The sequence below is a fragment of the Dryobates pubescens genome, chromosome 17, assembly GCF_014839835.1.
Source record: "Dryobates pubescens isolate bDryPub1 chromosome 17, bDryPub1.pri, whole genome shotgun sequence".
Classification (NCBI taxonomy): Eukaryota; Metazoa; Chordata; class Aves; order Piciformes; family Picidae; genus Dryobates; species Dryobates pubescens.
The window spans coordinates 19472438-19489561 of record NC_071628.1 but is presented as its reverse complement, the minus strand read 5'-3'; the positions used below and the strand labels follow the sequence as shown (position 1 = coordinate 19489561).

At 38.3% G+C, this 17124-nt stretch overlaps 1 protein-coding gene across 2 annotated transcripts in view; it reads left to right on the top strand.

Annotated features, from left to right (window-relative positions):
• Positions 1-17124, top strand: part of CIB2 (calcium and integrin binding family member 2) — a 38102-nt gene that overhangs the window by 11402 nt on the left and 9576 nt on the right. For both annotated transcript variants that reach the window (XM_054168960.1, XM_009911507.2), the window contains exons 2-3: positions 3454-3488; positions 10550-10661. In XM_054168960.1, coding sequence (XP_054024935.1) covers positions 10572-10661 — 90 coding nt within the window. In that variant the 5' untranslated portion in view covers positions 3454-3488; positions 10550-10571. The remainder of the gene's footprint in view (positions 1-3453; positions 3489-10549; positions 10662-17124) is intronic.

The following is a 17124-nucleotide window of genomic DNA, read 5'->3' as shown; positions in this document are numbered from 1 at the left end:
CCACCTAAATACTGTATTTGAGAACCGTCACATTATGCAAGATAATGATCTCATTGAAGTCAATGGGAAATTTTCTGTTAACTTTATGTCCAGCAAAGCAGATAAAATAAAGCTAAGTGGATAATTGGAGATTCGTTAAGTGTTATCTTGCCTCCAAAAAACCAGCAATGATCTTCTGTAACAGACTTCTAATTAACTTAATTAAAGACACAATCACAGAATGAGAACATTGATCTTAAAGGAGGAGCACATGTTTTCTCAGGTGCTGGAGCAGGAACTGTTTGACGGCAAAGCCGCTATTCTAAATAACCTAAAGCCCACAAAGGGGCCTCCTGTTGCTTGTTGTTGAGGCCATTGTGTAGCATTAGAAATAAAAATAATGACTCTTAGCATAAATTTTTGTCAGAAATATTAGAATTAGTTAGAAGTAGGAAAACTTTGAGTATTTAGTTTGTGCTTTTCTAGCAGGGCTCCCAGTGGTTTTAGTGTCCAGACAGAATAAAGAGGTTTTTTAAGTTCATAGTAAATTCAAATACAGGTCATATAATAGCAGATGTGTTCTATGATACCTCTGACTGGAAGCAAGGTGAATGTCATCATATGTATAAGTGACAAATGCTTTCCAGGACCCACTTCACCTTTTCTTATGAGGGAATTAATTGAACTTGTTAGTTTACTGTTTATTGCTATGATTGTGTATTTTCTGTATCAATGAAGTAGCCAGATGAAAATTGGACAATTCACCTCTGTTTTCCTTTGGTCACAAGTCTTAAATTGGAATTTAATTGCTGGAGTTCCAGCAACTATAAAATACAATTACGTTGTTCAGACCCTTGTTCCATTGTGACTTCTATCCAGCTAAAGGTGGTGCTTTCAAAAAGAAAGTGAAGAGGCAGTCCTGCACCTGTTTGCTGTCAACAAAAGCAGATCACTTTTAGCTTCATCTCCTCTCCCATCACTACCTATCCTGTATTCTAAGCCACTTAAAGGAAATTATCCAAGCTGGAGTTGAATCCATTTTGGTTAGCTTAGTTTCTACACACATTAATTCCTTCTTTCAGCGTTCTCCCTTCATGTTATACTACTCACTGGTGTGAAGTCTGCCTAAAGGAAGAGGCAGAAATGAGACGCTGAGAAGCACTAGTGGTGGCTGGGTTTCCTTTTCAGACAGCCTCCAGGCATGGCTTTAACATTGTCTGTTTGGGCCCAGGCAGGCTCCTTAATGGTAAAACACTTCCGAGGTGGTGGTCTCGCTGCACATCTAAAGCATTCGCTAGGCCACAATTAGTTTGTGGCCCTCTGACTCTGAATAGCTTTAAGACCTCTGCTAGTGGATCTGCAAAGCTACTGTAAGGGGCTTTTTGTGTTTTAATTTGTGTGTGTTGGGTTTTTTTGACACCGCTCATCTCTAACACACAATTGCATGTCATTGGCAGGCATAATTGGAATGCTGCAGTCAGTAGCAGTGTTCAGGCAGACACTTGCAACTACTTCGGTTGTGAACATCTTCAATATCAGTGCATTTTAGATTGTATTTGTAAGCTTTCTTTTTTTTTAAAGCCAGACAATAGAGTTTGTCATCCCAGACATGAGATGACTCAGATTAAAACCAAATAAAATTACATGGACCTTTAGCAAACAAGGTTCATGATCTGACCTCTTAATGTGTCTTGCAATGGCATTTTTGTGTGATTTCTGGAAGGTAAAAGATAACTTTTCTTTTTTCATCTTTCATCTCCATTTGCTTGTCAATTACTTGTCAGGTTTCTAGTGATGTAACTCTGTCTGTTGCTTTTTCAGGGCCTGTATAGTTAGGGGACAATTGCTACTGAGGGCATTACAGCTATTTGTGAGATTGCACTTGCCTTTCCTTAGTGAATTAAGCATCCTTAAGTGACAATTTGACTGTAAGTGTTGCATGTGCTGGAATTAATGAAGACTTAATCATCTGGCTCCTGTTTCACTTTGTGCAGTTCTAGACAATGTGACATCAGTGTCAGCAGCTCACAAGGTGCTTCCTATTGTGCCTTGTAACACTATTCCGCTACACAATACACTAAAGGAAGACCTTCTTCTCTGCCACTTTATATGAAGGGGAGCAAGCAAACTCAATAATTGATACCATGCAAACCTGATGGCATACCTGGATACCCAAGACAAGCTCTTTGACTGTTTCTGGTAGTTGTGATCATTTGCTGTTTGCTGGCCCCTTCTTGGAAGGAGCAGACTGATTCTCAGCTTAGAAAAGAAACACTTTTTGCTGGTGGATGGAAGAGCAGGACTGGAAGAGTCATACTGCTTGTATTTACTCTTCAGTGTCATTTACCAAATCAGATGCTGTTATCTTGTCATTAGTTGATTTTGAAATGTGATCTGTTAAAAATATGTTGACCTTGAAGGAGGAAAACTAAGACCTGAATTCTTAAGCAAATGCCTTGCCACATCGCCTGGGCCTGAGGGAGGTGGATAATCAGCAAGAGTTTTGTGATTTGGGTTTTGTTTCCCATGTGTACAACCTCATCAGCCACTAGCTCTAAGAGATACATTTTCTTTGAATTTCACCTGAACAATGATCTAAATTGATCATTTTGTTGCCATCGGTGTTCCCAGTTTTGGATGCATAACTTGCCCTACTTATTTATTAGATAGTGGGGATTAGGGGGTATTTCTGTTAATGGGATGGATCTGATTATTACAGTTCCTAACAGCACCTGAAAATATAACTAGTTTGTGACTGATGTAGAAGCACATGAAGTGCGAACTATTTCATTGCTCATAGTATGATTCTTTTGTGAAGAGTGTGAATCCTTCTAGCAAAATACTCATGTTCATACAGCATTCCCACTACTGAGCCATTCTGAATGCTTGTAAGCTCTCTGTCATAGTCAACCAGCTCTGCTTTGCCTTCCAGTAAGTTATTTCAACATCTGGGAGAGCACAGGGAAAGCTGAATAGTTTGCCTGCTGTTTGGAGCAGGGGTTGTCTTATCCATGTTCCTAACGTGTGGGAGCTTGCAGCCTTTGCTGAAGTGACCACAGTGTGAAGTAATTGCCAGCCAAAAGCATTCATAACTAATGAATAAGTACATGACATTCATTATTAAATCAGTTGGTCTTTAAGAGAAGAATACTCCAAATTAGGAGATAATTTTCTTCATTTATTTGTTACTTATATTTTACTGTATTCATTTATTGAATGTTTTTTGCCTATTCCTCACTGTTTTGATTTAATTTTCTTTCTGGTCTGGTTGTTCCACTGTGGAGTCCTTAGGATATTTCAATTATTTTATAGTGTCTAGTGTTTTCTGAATCTAAAGCAAATGATACACAAATGGCATCTTTAATGTTTTTCTGCCAGATCTATGTTTTCTTCCAAAAGGTAGAAGAATAATTATTTTCAGTTGTTTTTTTTTTCACATTAATGTAGTACAACAATACTTCTTGTTTTTAACAGGATTGCACATTCTTCACTCGGAAAGAAATCCTTCGGTAAGTAAATGGCATTAAATTTTTTTCCTTTGATTTATGTGGAAGTGACTAAATCTTTTTTCTGAGTTGTGAGGAAACCAAATGAAGCCAGGTATGTGATTGTGAAATATAGATATTCTGGGGGGTAAGAGATTAGTGTAATGGGTGGTGAAAAATAGATGCTCTGTTTGAAAAGTACAGAATGCAAAGCTGAATATTTGTGTGATGTAAAATGCTAAGAAGAATTAAACCATGGGAGTAGGTTTGTAAAGGTTTAAAGTCATGTGAGAAGGAATAGTCACTTGGAATGATTGTTTTTCCTCTTCTGCCTTTCCCTCAAAGTGTGATGGTTCTGCTTATTGGGAACCTCTGTCCATAATCAGTTTATGATATTGCAAACAGTAACACAATCAGTATCACTGGTTTACTGTATTTAAACAGTAAGGAGCAGAGTACAATCAAGGTATTTCTGCATGTCTTAAGAGGAGGTTTTGCTGGGTGAGAATAAAATGTGTTATGAAGCCTTCACTGATTAGCACTTAATGATTTAGCATGTCTCAGTTTTGGTTACGAGAGAAGCAGTTAGGGTTGTGCATTTCTTCATGCACTGCAGAATGCTGTCAGATGTGATATGAAAGAAGTGCAGGTTCAGTTCTGTTCAGGCTGAGCTGAGTTTATTGTGAAGCTGTAAAGGTCAGTGAGACAATCCAGCAAGCAGTAACCTTGCCAGAAAAAAAAAGTGAATAGCTTTTTGGCTGAAGTCACCTATCCTGGCTAGCTCACCATCCATTTGCCTGAGCATTAACCCAGACAAAAGGGAAGGGACACAGCTCTGTACGTGAGGATGAAGGGATGCATATGGCAGCTCCAATTTAGATTGATTTAACTGATGTAAACCAGTATGAGATTACAGTTAGGTGAAAGTGGTCTGTCCCTGCAGGAGAAGTAGCTCAACCAACCACAAATGTTTTTTCTGCTAGTTTAATGAGCTCCATCAGCTCTCTTAGGGATCAGATGAGTGCTAAAGATGGCACAAAAACTAGAGTGAGTAAATGCAGCTGAACATGAGGGAAGGAGAGAGGAGTAAGATTGAAATTTCTGTACTAGTAAGGTGTTAGATTGGATTAGCCTGACTTGAGTGTGTAAGCCTTTGGTTCCAGCATCAGCTTAAGTCAACATAAATGCAGGCTGCAAAGGAGTCAAGGACACGTTCTCTTGATTGGGTGTGGACAATGTGCAAAGGGAACAGTAGAATGTGGGAATTTAAGGTGAAGAAGAAATGAACACAGAATAATGGAAATAGATTTGGGAGGTGCAGAGTGAAGTAGAGACAGCCATGCCTGGAGAAAGAGGAAAATGGAAACCATTGCTCATTATTGGTGTTTGATGGTTGTCTATCTCCAGAAAACCTAAATATGCTCTTAAGTCTTTATGAAAGATGGTTAATCTTGAGCAGTGCTTAACACAATGAAGAGGATTCACTCATGAGTCCAGAGCAAGATAATATTAAAGAATTTGGGATAATGTAGACATTTGTATTATCACAGGCTACAAACATTATCTAAAATACATATAGGACAGCTGACAAATGTTTAGAGCTGTTACTGATTTCTTTGGTAGGGGTATGTGTGTGTTAAGGCTTTCACCTCGCTCTTCAGGAGAGCATTAAAATCATACCAGCATGTGTAACTTCAGGACATAACTTTGGTGTGTGGAAGGATGCCAGAACATGCTGGTAGACAATCAGTTTGTTAATGCCTAGAATGTGCTTAGAGGCAATCCCTGTGGATTTGTTAAAATCACATCTTCTCTTTTAAGTGGCTACTCCTGTGGATAAGAGAAAAGAGAGAGATGCAACATATCTTAATCTTTCATATGTCCCTCGTTTGTTAGACCTTCTCTCCTTGTATAAGTACACTGACCTCTTGGCTGAGGTATTACTGAAAATACTTAGAAAATCTGTAAGAGTGGTGAAGAAGATTGAGGTGAAGAGGTCTGCAGATGCTAGGAAAATCAAGATTAGTCTTTTCTACTACACTCAGTATACTAAAGAAATTATTAGATCCAAAATGAGCAACAGGAAATGTACATAGTCAAGTAATAAGAACTGAGAAAAATGGCAGTTTCAGAACGCAGTGCAGCAAAAAAAATGGGGTGAGGCTTAGTTGAACTAGTCACAGTGAGCTTAATTTTACAAACAGAGCCCACCAGCCCTCCTGATGCTGTTGCAAAAGAGGGGAGGTGTAGTTCTAGGGTGCGTTAATCTCAGCATTGTATATAAAATGGGAGAATTCCATTCTGGACAGCATTGTTGGGACGTCGTTAGGAACAGCCTGTCTAGTTTTGGGTATCAGCACTTAAAAAATATTTGTTCTACTAGAAAACATCCAGCAAAGACAATCAAGAATAAAAAGGGGGGGCGGGGAGAAAGCCATATGAAGAGTGATTGGAAAAACACTTTGCTATGGATAATGAATCTGTTTATATAACGTGTCTCTCTTGCCAGTGCAAATGGAAACAAACAGTTGAGTTGCCTCTTGCAAGGCAATATTTCTCTTGCTTGGATTTGTAGTCTGCTCAGATTTCATATCAGACAAGCTCTTAGTCCAGTAATCGTGCTTCTCCTCTAGCCAGCCCATCTGTTTCTCTTTCTCCCTGTAGACTCCTACAATTTGGCAAATACACATTCGGATGCAGGTGTTCTTTGATGTCTGTCCTAGCCAAAAAGCACAAAATCTGTAAATTAAAGTTGTATAGCTTGAGACTGCCTTAACCTAGCTAGGGATTTGGTATTAAATTACCAAGCTGGGCACCATCTGGACAGTCAATACATCTTTGAACCTTTTTTTTATTTTTTAGACAATAATGAGTAATTCTGTGGCATTCTCTTCTCTGCCTGTGCCTTAACATGTTTTTGACAGGTAAGGTGAAAGGTGTTGTGCAGAGAAACCCTTCTAGTCAATCCATCTGTATTCTGGTTTTTAAATCTGAAATCTGCCTGAGACCTAAACAGGGGAGATGAGCAATGGTTTCTTCCTAATGTCTGGAAGCCTGCCTTATATGGGAGCAAATACAGCAAACTGCTTGAGATGCATCTCCCTGTAGAGTATGCTGCTACAAAGATGGAGGGAGAAGGGGTTAGAACATGGCTTCTGTCTTTCTGATACATCCTGTCTTTCAAAAGAAGTTTGGGATTTATATGCAGAAAGAGAAAATTCTCATATTCACAGGTTGGGGGGGAAGGCATCTGCTGAGAGAGTAAAGCTTGGGAGAACTTGATACCCTTGGGAGTCTTCCTGAGGTTTTGTGCAAGAAACTACATGCAAGAAGAACATCTTCCGAATCTGCTATTGATCTTGTTAATTGTTGTTTCTATTCTTGTTGCCAGTAACCTTTCTCTGTCCTCTGTGACTGGAAAATAAAGGCCTCTAGTCAGTTCCTGCATCTCTTGTACCATAAAACTTTCCTTTTACTATTTTAGTCAGGTTGCACTTGTTTTTCTAGGCTCAGGTGAGGACAAAATCATTGTCCATGTCAGTATGTATGGAATCTGGAATACAGGAGCGTTGTCTTCAGTTCTGGGCACCCCAGTGGAGAGGAGAGATGAAACTGCTAGACACTGGCATAGAGTCACTAAAATGGATAAAGGACTGGCAAATCCATTGTATGAGGAAAGACTGAGAGACCTGGGACATGGAAGGTGCTATGAATATGGAGCCCAGTGACAGGACAAGGGGCTCCACTTTCTGTCCAACACTCCCAGCTGGTGCCTTCAGGTGTGGCACCAAATTTCTAGTCATTGTGGTTTCACCTTTGTATGGTAGAGGACTTTCTATAATAGACTGTTCTAAACTTTTGCAAGCATTGGAGGCAGTAATTTACTGAGGAATTGCTGCAGCATAGAGATTTATGCCTTAGTTACCATGTGTACCCCGAAAGTATTCTGCTTGTCAATTTTAGCAGCTGTGAAAGCCCCTACTCACTTTCTTGTCTCCAGATTTAATAACCTCCTCTTGGAGCTGGGGAAACTTCCTGTGGCAGACTTATGGTTATAGATATGTCTGGACCTGTTCCCCAGCTCTCAGATCACAAGTTTATGCATCTGCAACAGTAGCACTGTAAGACAAGAGAGTAGGTGCACCTCGAATTGCATCCATGGGGAGCTACAGCCGATGCAGCATCAGCTGCAAATCAGTATGCATTAGTGTCTTTCACCAGCACAATGCATTCTTTCCTGCAGTTCTGGTAGATCCTACGCTAGAGACATCTTATGGCCTTTTTCACTGTGATATTAGCTAATCATGGTGTGTAATAGGGCTATCACAGAGAGCTGCAGGTAAAAGCATGTGAAAGACTATTTTACTGCTGTAATTCAGTTTGTGGTAGTTGGATCATAGCCATTTCCTACAGACTCATTTGGATGCTTTAGTGTGAAATCCACTCAGGTGGAAAGCTGTCATACCTCCAGATCTTTGAGCAATTTGGTGAATTAAGGGAAGAGATAGTGGGAGGAGTGCAGGCTGTCAGAGCTGCCCTGTTTCTTGTGTTGCTATTAGCAGCTGATGTGATGTAATTGTATTTCAGTTACAGACTCTTTCCACAACATTTTTAGACTTCTGTCATATGTTCTTTCCTGAAAGAAAGTGACCTAGTGTTTTGGTTTTTGACAGATGAGGTTTGTTAAGAGTTTGTTTTTTATTGGGAACTAAGAAATTTCATACCTTGCCTTTTAGATAAATATAATAAACTTAGTAAACTATGAATCACAGACCACTTTATTCCAAGCCTTTCTGTCTCTCCTGAAAGACATTATGGAGAACTTCCTTAATATGCCCAGCTCAGTGTCTGTATTCATAGTCCTGTTGGAGGAGACAGAGCAAAGACAAAGAAGTCTAATGCTAGAGAAAGCAGAGAAGAAAATCTTGGCAGTTAAAATAAGCAGACATTGCCAGCTAGTGTGTTTTGAAATGCTGCCTGCAATGGCCAGGCATTGCAGTGATGAATGCTCTATTTTCCTTAAGGCTAGAACACCATTTCAGTATCTAGCTCTTAAAAGAGAGCCTCTGATGACAACTGGATTTGAAAGGTTTGCTTTCCTTTAAGTGCTTTTAAGCTGTGGGTTTTTTCTGTTGTGTTTAGGGGCATCTTTTTAGCTGCTGTTTACAAGAGAGAGATCAATTTCTGGAGTGGGAAATGGCTATTGTATCTTGAATTACACAGTATTTATGAAATGTCAGGGTGAGCTGTGGTAAGCAACTGAAATATGCTTAGATCAGTGGATATTTAATTTCCTGTCTGGGGCAATATATTGTTGCACCATGTGAAGACATTAATTTCCTAAGATCCAGTTAAAATATGTTTCTGTAGTTCATGTTCTTCATTGTAATCATGACCACAGACAAGCCTGTAGATTATTTTCTCGTAGCTCTTGAGGTTCATTCCCCACATTAATCTGAAATGGCTCAGTTGCTTGTGGGGCTCCAGGTTGCTGGAAAGATGGAGTTGTCGAGGAATTGCTTCCTGTATTGTTTAAATTGTGCTGCTAAAAGCATGTTAACCTCTACAGTTGTTGGTATACCTAGCGAGCAGGCAGGAGTTTTTTGTTAAAATAAGTCACTAAATAACAGCTTCTAAATACATATAAGCAGGACATGGCATAATGACAGACCTGAATACTCTATTAGTGCATATGACATGGCAAAACAACCACTTTCTGTTCTAAGTGGTTTATGAATTAGGTTTAAGACAAAATTATCACATGTGATAAAAAAATATATTTTGTAGAACACTCCATTTTCTAGGTTTTCTGTGAACAGCAGCTACCCAGTCTTCCTTCCTATTCTTTTTACACATATGGTGTTTCGTAGAGGACTGCCAAGTCATACATTCGTGCTAAATACATTGATCTCTACCTTTGAGCACATGGTACTTAGAGCACAAGGGTACAGGTATTCCCTCTCCAACCTTTTTGTGCTGTTACTTGATAGTCTTGGATTCCAGACACTTGTTTTTCAGGATGAGGCATCACTAGAATCAGTAAAGTTAGTGAATCAGCAGAATTATTTCTCCAGTATATGAACTGGTTCTAGACAGGTAATGCTTTACTTGCTAGACAATCTCTTGCTGTAGCTTGAGAGCTCCAAATTGGAGTGAGTTTGAATTAGATACCTGTTTTACTTGCAGTGTTTCTATTCCTAGCTTGAATGAGCATCCCAGTTAGTATAAATGTGCTAGGGTAGTTTTAAAATTTATGTTCTGCTTAACTTGATGTTTTCTTTACATATGGCTGATTTCTCTTGGCTTTGGGGCTATGCTTTTGTAATTATTTACTAGAACATTTGCAGACGGCAAAAAAAGGGTGGGATTAACACTTGTTAATTCAATTAGCAGTTGGAGGTAATGTAGAAACATTTATGCAGTCTTTGCCCATGTTGTGTGTGAGACTGAGGTTTATGGTTTACGGATATTCAGCTTCTACACCTTCAGAAGCATCCATGTGTTTCATGACCTTTGGCTCTTCTTTTCCCAGCTCCCTTACAAAAGTATAACATAATACTGTCAGTATGATAAGTAAGCTTTAGAGAGTGAAACTAGTTTTCTGAATGCTTGAGTTGCAACTCAGGAAAAACCCAGTTGTTCATTGCCTATAAAACATACGGTTTGAGGAATAAGATGCAGCAAGAATGAAACAAAACTATGTGAAATGGAATGTTGATGTCAGCCACAGCTAGAACAGCAAGATTAAATCTGGTATGTTATGGAGGCATAGACTAGAAAAGGGATTCTTAAATTCAGAAGTAAGATCTCCCAAGGATACTGTTGTAGTTGCATGCTGGCTTTTAAATTCTTTAAACTGTAACTACTACTTAGTTATGCTCCTCAAGTTACATGTTGGTGTCAGTAGCAGTTAGGCTGGATACTACATCAAAGCCTTCTTTTATTCAAAAAGATGGGAATTTGGTGGGCTCAGACTTGTGCACTAAATAATTGGAGCTGCAGGATAAATTTGTGCCTGCCTGTTGTATGAATAGAATTGCTTATTTAAAATTGGTCATTGGCTGGTTTTTTCTGCTTGTTTACAGGTTGCATGGCCGATACTATGAAATGGCACCAAACGTTGTGCCCATGGACTATACAAGGGACCCAGATGTTAAACTACCTATGCAGCTTATAATAAACATGCCTGAGCTAAAGGTATCACTTCTGACTGCTTACAAACTGTCTTTTAAGTTATATAGCTCATCTGCCAGAGGTTTTGCAAAGTGAATTTGATCTCCTGAAGCAATACAGTGTGCTGAGGTCTTCCACATCCTGCTACTCTTCAAGGGCAAAACCAGCTCCAGATGCTGGAAAATATTTAGGTGAATGTCTTTCTTGTGGAGATAGTTGGGGTAGTTGTTCAGGGAAATGAGTAGGAAATGAAATTAAATATTTGTAACTATATATATAATTATATATAGATCCTTTAGAAACCAGTGGGATCTCTGGGTGAAGAGCTGGTTAGAAATAAGTTCTTATCTTGGTGTGTTGACAGGAAATTTGCCAGAGATGTGCAGAACATTGCTGATCCAAAGTAAAGATTTCCTCCTTTTTTTTTTACTCAGCTACAAGAGCACAATAAATATTGTTGTTCTTAATTATCAGGAGGTTTCATTTTACATGATAGAAAGTGGAGAGATGGTCCATGTAACTACAAATGAGGGAACCAGTAGGCATAAAGCAATCAGTGTGAAAGAAAATTGAGACAGTATTTGTTCTTATGTTATCAGTTCAACAATTGGTTATGGTTTAAACAGGAAAAATATGAAGTTTAACATTTTTTAAGAAGAGTTCATTGAATTCTGTTGTCTTGTGTATTTTGTATTTTTCCTTTTCATGTATGCAAATTAGTTGACATCTTTAAATCACTATGTTTCTACAAGTAGTAGCTCGCTGTGGTAGTTGCATGAAGTATTATTAAATGCCATAAATTTGTAATTGGTTGTCTTTCACTCATTTTAATGATTTAAAAGTTCTTTAATGCTCTTTCTCAAGATATCAAATACTTCAGGAAAAAAGTACAGGCATAAACAGTTCAGTTGGGAAGAAGGTTAACTCACCATAAAGTGAAAAACATTTGATTTGGATTTAAAGTCAAGGTTATTTTTGTGCATGTGTTTATTTTTGCTTGGGTTTTGGGTTTGCTTTGATTTCCACCCCCACCCTAGATCCATAGATCTTTTGGATTTATTCATAGTGCCTCTGTGAGATGTGTCTGAGGTGATTTATTCCAAGGACCTGCTCTCAGCAGTAACCTGGAACCAGTCACTTGAAGCTTAGCAGCTAATAGAGGAGGAAGAAGAATTCTTCATTGTAAAGTAGGAAGTTTTGCCTGTCTTGTTGGATGGATACCTGTGTATAAAAATGCAAATTAGTGTATTATGGAATACAACAAAAATTACTGATGGCCTTACCTATGTGAACATAAAATAAACAAATTGGGGTTTTTAATAGCTGGCAGAATGAGGTAGCATGTGCTTCACGAAGTCTGTGTACCTGGAAGCATCTCAAAGCATTCTGATTGGTTTCAGACATCTGTTAGGTTTGTTATGTATAAATACTGAATATGTATAAATACTGAATTCTTTGTGGAAAAAAAATAATCATTTCAAGGGTTTTTGATTCATTCATCCAATGATGCAAGTAGTTCTGTGTCTCTGTAACATGCCTACAACTCGGCACTGTAGCATCTTAGACGCTTGTACACTTCAGGTGCACTTCAGTTATGGACAATCAGTGTTCCTTCAGTTTTATGTTATTATCTCTAGGATCTTGAAATTGGTGAGATATGAATATGATATTCTCTCTTAATGATGTGATTCTGAAGAGTCCTAATTGCCAGATGGCTGGTAGTTGCTTTGTGAAAAGTCAGGGTTTAATGCAGAAAAGGAAGCAAGAAACTATAATAACACACAAGATTTTTGGCTTCAATGGCAAGGGTTGAACACTGAAGGAACAGCTCATTCTGTGACAACTGCAGAGATGGAAGACTCTATTTATATATACAAGACAACCTGGTACCTAAGCTTAGATAGGAACCAGAAATTTTATACCAGACCAAGATTAGATTTGAGATGCAGGAGCTCATCTGACTACCTTAGCAAACAGGTGGTCATAGTAATAGACTTCCTGACCAACTTCTGTAAATAAAGTGGGTCATAATCTCACTTCTTGCACCAGATCATCTGTGAGGCTTTCTGACTCTGCTTTAAATGATGTTTCCCAGGTAATGGAACTTGATTTGGTGAAAATAACAGGACAGATTTCAGTGTCTAATTTTACAATAATCCTCTCCCAAGTCTCATGAGGCTGTGCAAGAACCTTAGAACTATTGTCGTCAAACCACTCATTTTATTGCAGCAGTTTCAGCAGTTCACAGGGAAAGGGCTTTCAACAGCTAGTGAGCTTGTTTCCAGTAAAATATCAGGTGGAGGAGACTAGATCTTCCTGCATAACTCTTTGAAATCATTGACAGTAAAAGCTATTAACATACACTCTAGGATCTCAGTTATAAACTGGGGTCAGTCGTGGTTATGGAGTATTTTGCAGATGCGGGGCAGGGGATAGAGTCTTTCCCTTAGAGTTCATTTTCCAAGCAATTTAGGTAGTAACTCCATCTTACACACTAAGAAAAAATTGCCTTCAATCTTTGCAACTTGGTCAGACCACTAAATAAATCCTTACAGCGTTACCTTTCCTCAATAAATTTTCATCAAGGTGAAGACAAAGGCAACATTTAAATCTTAAAATAGAAATAAATAAACTAAATGTCTATTGAATTCTAATAAAATTAGTGATAATTTCGATGCACCTGGCTTTTTTCATATACACATTACATTTCTAGTTACTGGCAATGCTGAGCTCAATACCACTGCAGATTCTGACAAATGGGTAGAATCAATAATGCACTTTCCTAAATTAGATTTTGCTACTGTAAAAAAAAAAAAGACCTTTACCCCACACATTAATGTCTTGAGCCAGGATTTTTGTGTTTCAAAGAGAAAAAAATAAATGCTGGTGGTCACTCACTTTAATTGGTAATGAATTATGCACTAACTTGTGATTCTTAAAAGTTGAAAGTCAGGGCAAGAAATAAATAAATAAAGACGAGGCAGATATCATTATACTGAGGTTAACAGCCAGTGTACTCCATCTGTTTCACTGATGTCTCTGGTCTCTTAATTTTGACAATCTTGGTTACACAGGAGGCAGTCTAATAAATTAACTTCAGGACATATGGGTACCTGTGAGATTGCAGCAATTAATATTGCAAAAGTGTAGTTATGATATGGGCTGTTCAGTGTGAGACCATCTAGAAAACAAAAGTGATTTCATTTCCAAACCTATTTTACTTGTTTTATCCCTGACATTTCCACAGAGCTACATGTGGTAATGTAGCCTGATGGTGGGCCTCACTTAGTATCTGTAGAAGTGGGTTGTTGGTCATCTTCTCGGTGACATCCATGGTCTAATTGTCAGAATCATCAGATTGATGTGTGACCCTCTCTATTTATTGTAGTATAGAGCAGTCCTTTTGTCAGGAATTGGTCATAAAAGGACTTCCTGGAGGGGAACCATTTTTGTTTCATTGACTTTACAGTCTGTTGTTTTCTTTTTTGGCTCACACTGTAACTTCATTGATCCTCACAGGCCTTGTGATTAGCTGCAGTGGTGAGTAAGGTAGTTCATAAATCCACACTCTACTGAAAGAGAATGACCAGCAGGCACAGGGATCTGGAGAAAGGAGGGACACAGAGAGAGCAGTGAATTGATCACATATCAGAACCAGTGTTAGCACCCTCTTTTTGGTAAGTTTAAACATGAATACACGTGAGTTGCTTCAAGATGAAATGAAAGCAATTCCTACAGTTTTAATAGGAGGGAATTTTAGAAAAGATTTCCATAGTCTTCAGTTTCAAAGCTTTCCATCTAGTGGGCAGTGACACCTGAGAAGGCATGCTGATACTCATCCTAAAACACCACATCTGCTCTGGTTAATCATGGCCTGCAGCTCATCCCAACTTCCTTGCCTCTGCATCCTGTTATTTCTAGTTATGATGGGGTGTTCTGCTTGTTTCAGACCACTCTCCTTGCTTTTCTGAAGCTACATTTTGTCTCAGCAGTATATCCTCTAAGTGTAGTAAGAGATGAGGGTTGTTTTCTATTCATTGAACTGCAAATCCGTACCTGCTTGACAGTGTTTACCGGTGTTCTCTGCAGTTTCCTGCTAGAGTTAGTGAATCAGGTTTTGTTTCAATGCCTTGTATTCCCATGATGATTACATTCTATCATATTTAAGCAGTTCTATATGCAGCCAAAATCTTTGGGTGTTTGGCTGATGTGACCACAGGGTATCCCTCAGTAAAAAGAGGTGAGCAGTATCTTAGTCTTGGTTTGTGTAGGGTTTGCTCCATCTGCGTCACATAACTGCAGACAAGTTTAATGATGTGAATATAAGAATCTACATATGAAAAAAATACAAAACCACACAAAGAAACCAACCAACCAAACCAAACCAAACAAACCCCAAACAAACAAACCCCCTCCCCCCCCCCCCCAAACCAAAAAATGCTTTTGAGGAAAAAGAAAAGGCAAGGGGAAACCCCCAACAAAGCCATGTGCTTTTTCTGCTCTAAGGGCAGTTTGCTGTTGCACGTAGTATGCTTCCTTTCAAAAGCACCAGCCTCTCCTATGGGAGTTCTGGTAATGAACAATTTAGACATTTTTACATTAAAGTTTGTCTGAGAAGAGTTCATTTCTATGCTTTTAGGAATAACTCCTGAAATTTGAGAGATGTTTGCTTCTGATCACTTTTGAAGAGGTCCAAAGGGATTCTGTTTTTCAGTAGCCTGCAAAGCAGACTGTTTTGTGCATGTAAATATCTTCCTTAATGCCAGGGGGGACTTAAGTTCAAGTGCAACAGAGAAAATTATCATCATGTTTCTGTGGATGTAAAACTGAGAAGCATTTTGTAATGACTGCCCAGCATCTCCAACTTACTTATATTGACTTATTTTGCAACTTTGCTTACAACCTCTTGTTTCCAAAATACAGTAAGCATGTGAAAATAGGATAGTGTGTTTAAAATTAATTCATCAGACTGCAAAATGGATAGGACAAAAGGACAATTCAGTGCTTCCCTAGAGCCTGTGGTGGAAACTAGAGGATAAGGGAAAATAACAAGTGACTCGATAAGACTGAGTCACAATCTCAGAAGTAAAACTTGAAATAGTTTCTTGGAATGTAATAGTTATGGTTTATTGCATGGTGGTTTAGGTCTGTGTGTTGGAATAGATGCCACATGACATGGAAAAAATACAGGAACACTTATCTGATTAGAAAAAGTCATCATTAAGAAGGTAGATGGCAAACACAGAAGGATTATCTCAAGCCACTACAGAAGCATTAATCTGCAAACCAACAGATTTTAGCTGAAAAAAATTTTCATTGTTTATTTCCCCTCTCATTTTTATTCTGAGAGGACAGGAAAAGCATTTTAACAGGACAGATTTAAGTTTCAAGTTTTAAAAGGTGTTTTTTGTGGGTTTTTTTGTTTGTTTTGTTTGGATTTTTTGTTTGTTTGTTTTTAAACAATTGGTGCTTAAGAGAAAAAAAATCTAAAAAGGAACAGTATTGTTTTCCCCTTTACTCCCTTCCCCCATGGCTTTTCCTTTAAATATGATGGAACCCTAATCTGTGCTCTTTAGAGTAGAGGTAATGAAATTACAGAAAGGATGTGAAAAGTATCTGTGAAGGTAAGCTAATACTTTCCATTGTGTAAGCCACAGATATACTGCCTGAAGACACATAATATGAGAAAGTTAAATCAATATGAGGAAAGATTTTATTTTTCATTTAGGTTTTAGACATCCATTTGTCAGTTACTTAAGAAGAAAGCTTAGGCCCATTTAATTCTTTATTAGTTCATCTATTTTCAAGATCTCCGACACACCATATAGATAATTCATCTGATGCAACAGGAATATGCTTATTGAGTCAGAGAGATCTTGCTTAGCATTTCTAATGCAGACAGGACTGGGTGTGATACTCACTGCTGATAGGAAGTACCCAGATGCAAATATCCCTGTTTGTTACCCAATGCTGCCTCTAAGATGTCGGTTTACCACTGTTCCCATGACACTTAGCTTTGATGAGGTTTGTTCTAAAGCAAGCAATACAGTATTTTATAATAAGATAGCTTTCTTACATGTTTTCTCAGCCAGTCTGGTATTTAGCTTTCTCTAATGCTAAATATTTAACAGATACACTGATTCTTTTTTTTTTCCAATGAAGAAAATGGGACTTTTTCATGTATGTCAGCCCAAATGAATCTTACTTTGGTTTATTAATTAATTGGCCATTTGAAACAATAGAATTCTTTTTTTTCTGCTGTTTGTATGTCCATTCATACTACAGGCAGGCATATTTCCAAGCACTCAGGTCAAATACTTTGGCCTTAGCAGTACCCACAGATGCACATTCACTATACCTCCTCTACACATTATTCCCATGATATGTATGATCATTACGTATCCTTTTACAGTGACTGTCTCTCGACCATCTGCCTTGTTCTGGGGTGCTGTTTTTCATTTAGAGGTTCTGGAAACTTGTGACCCTA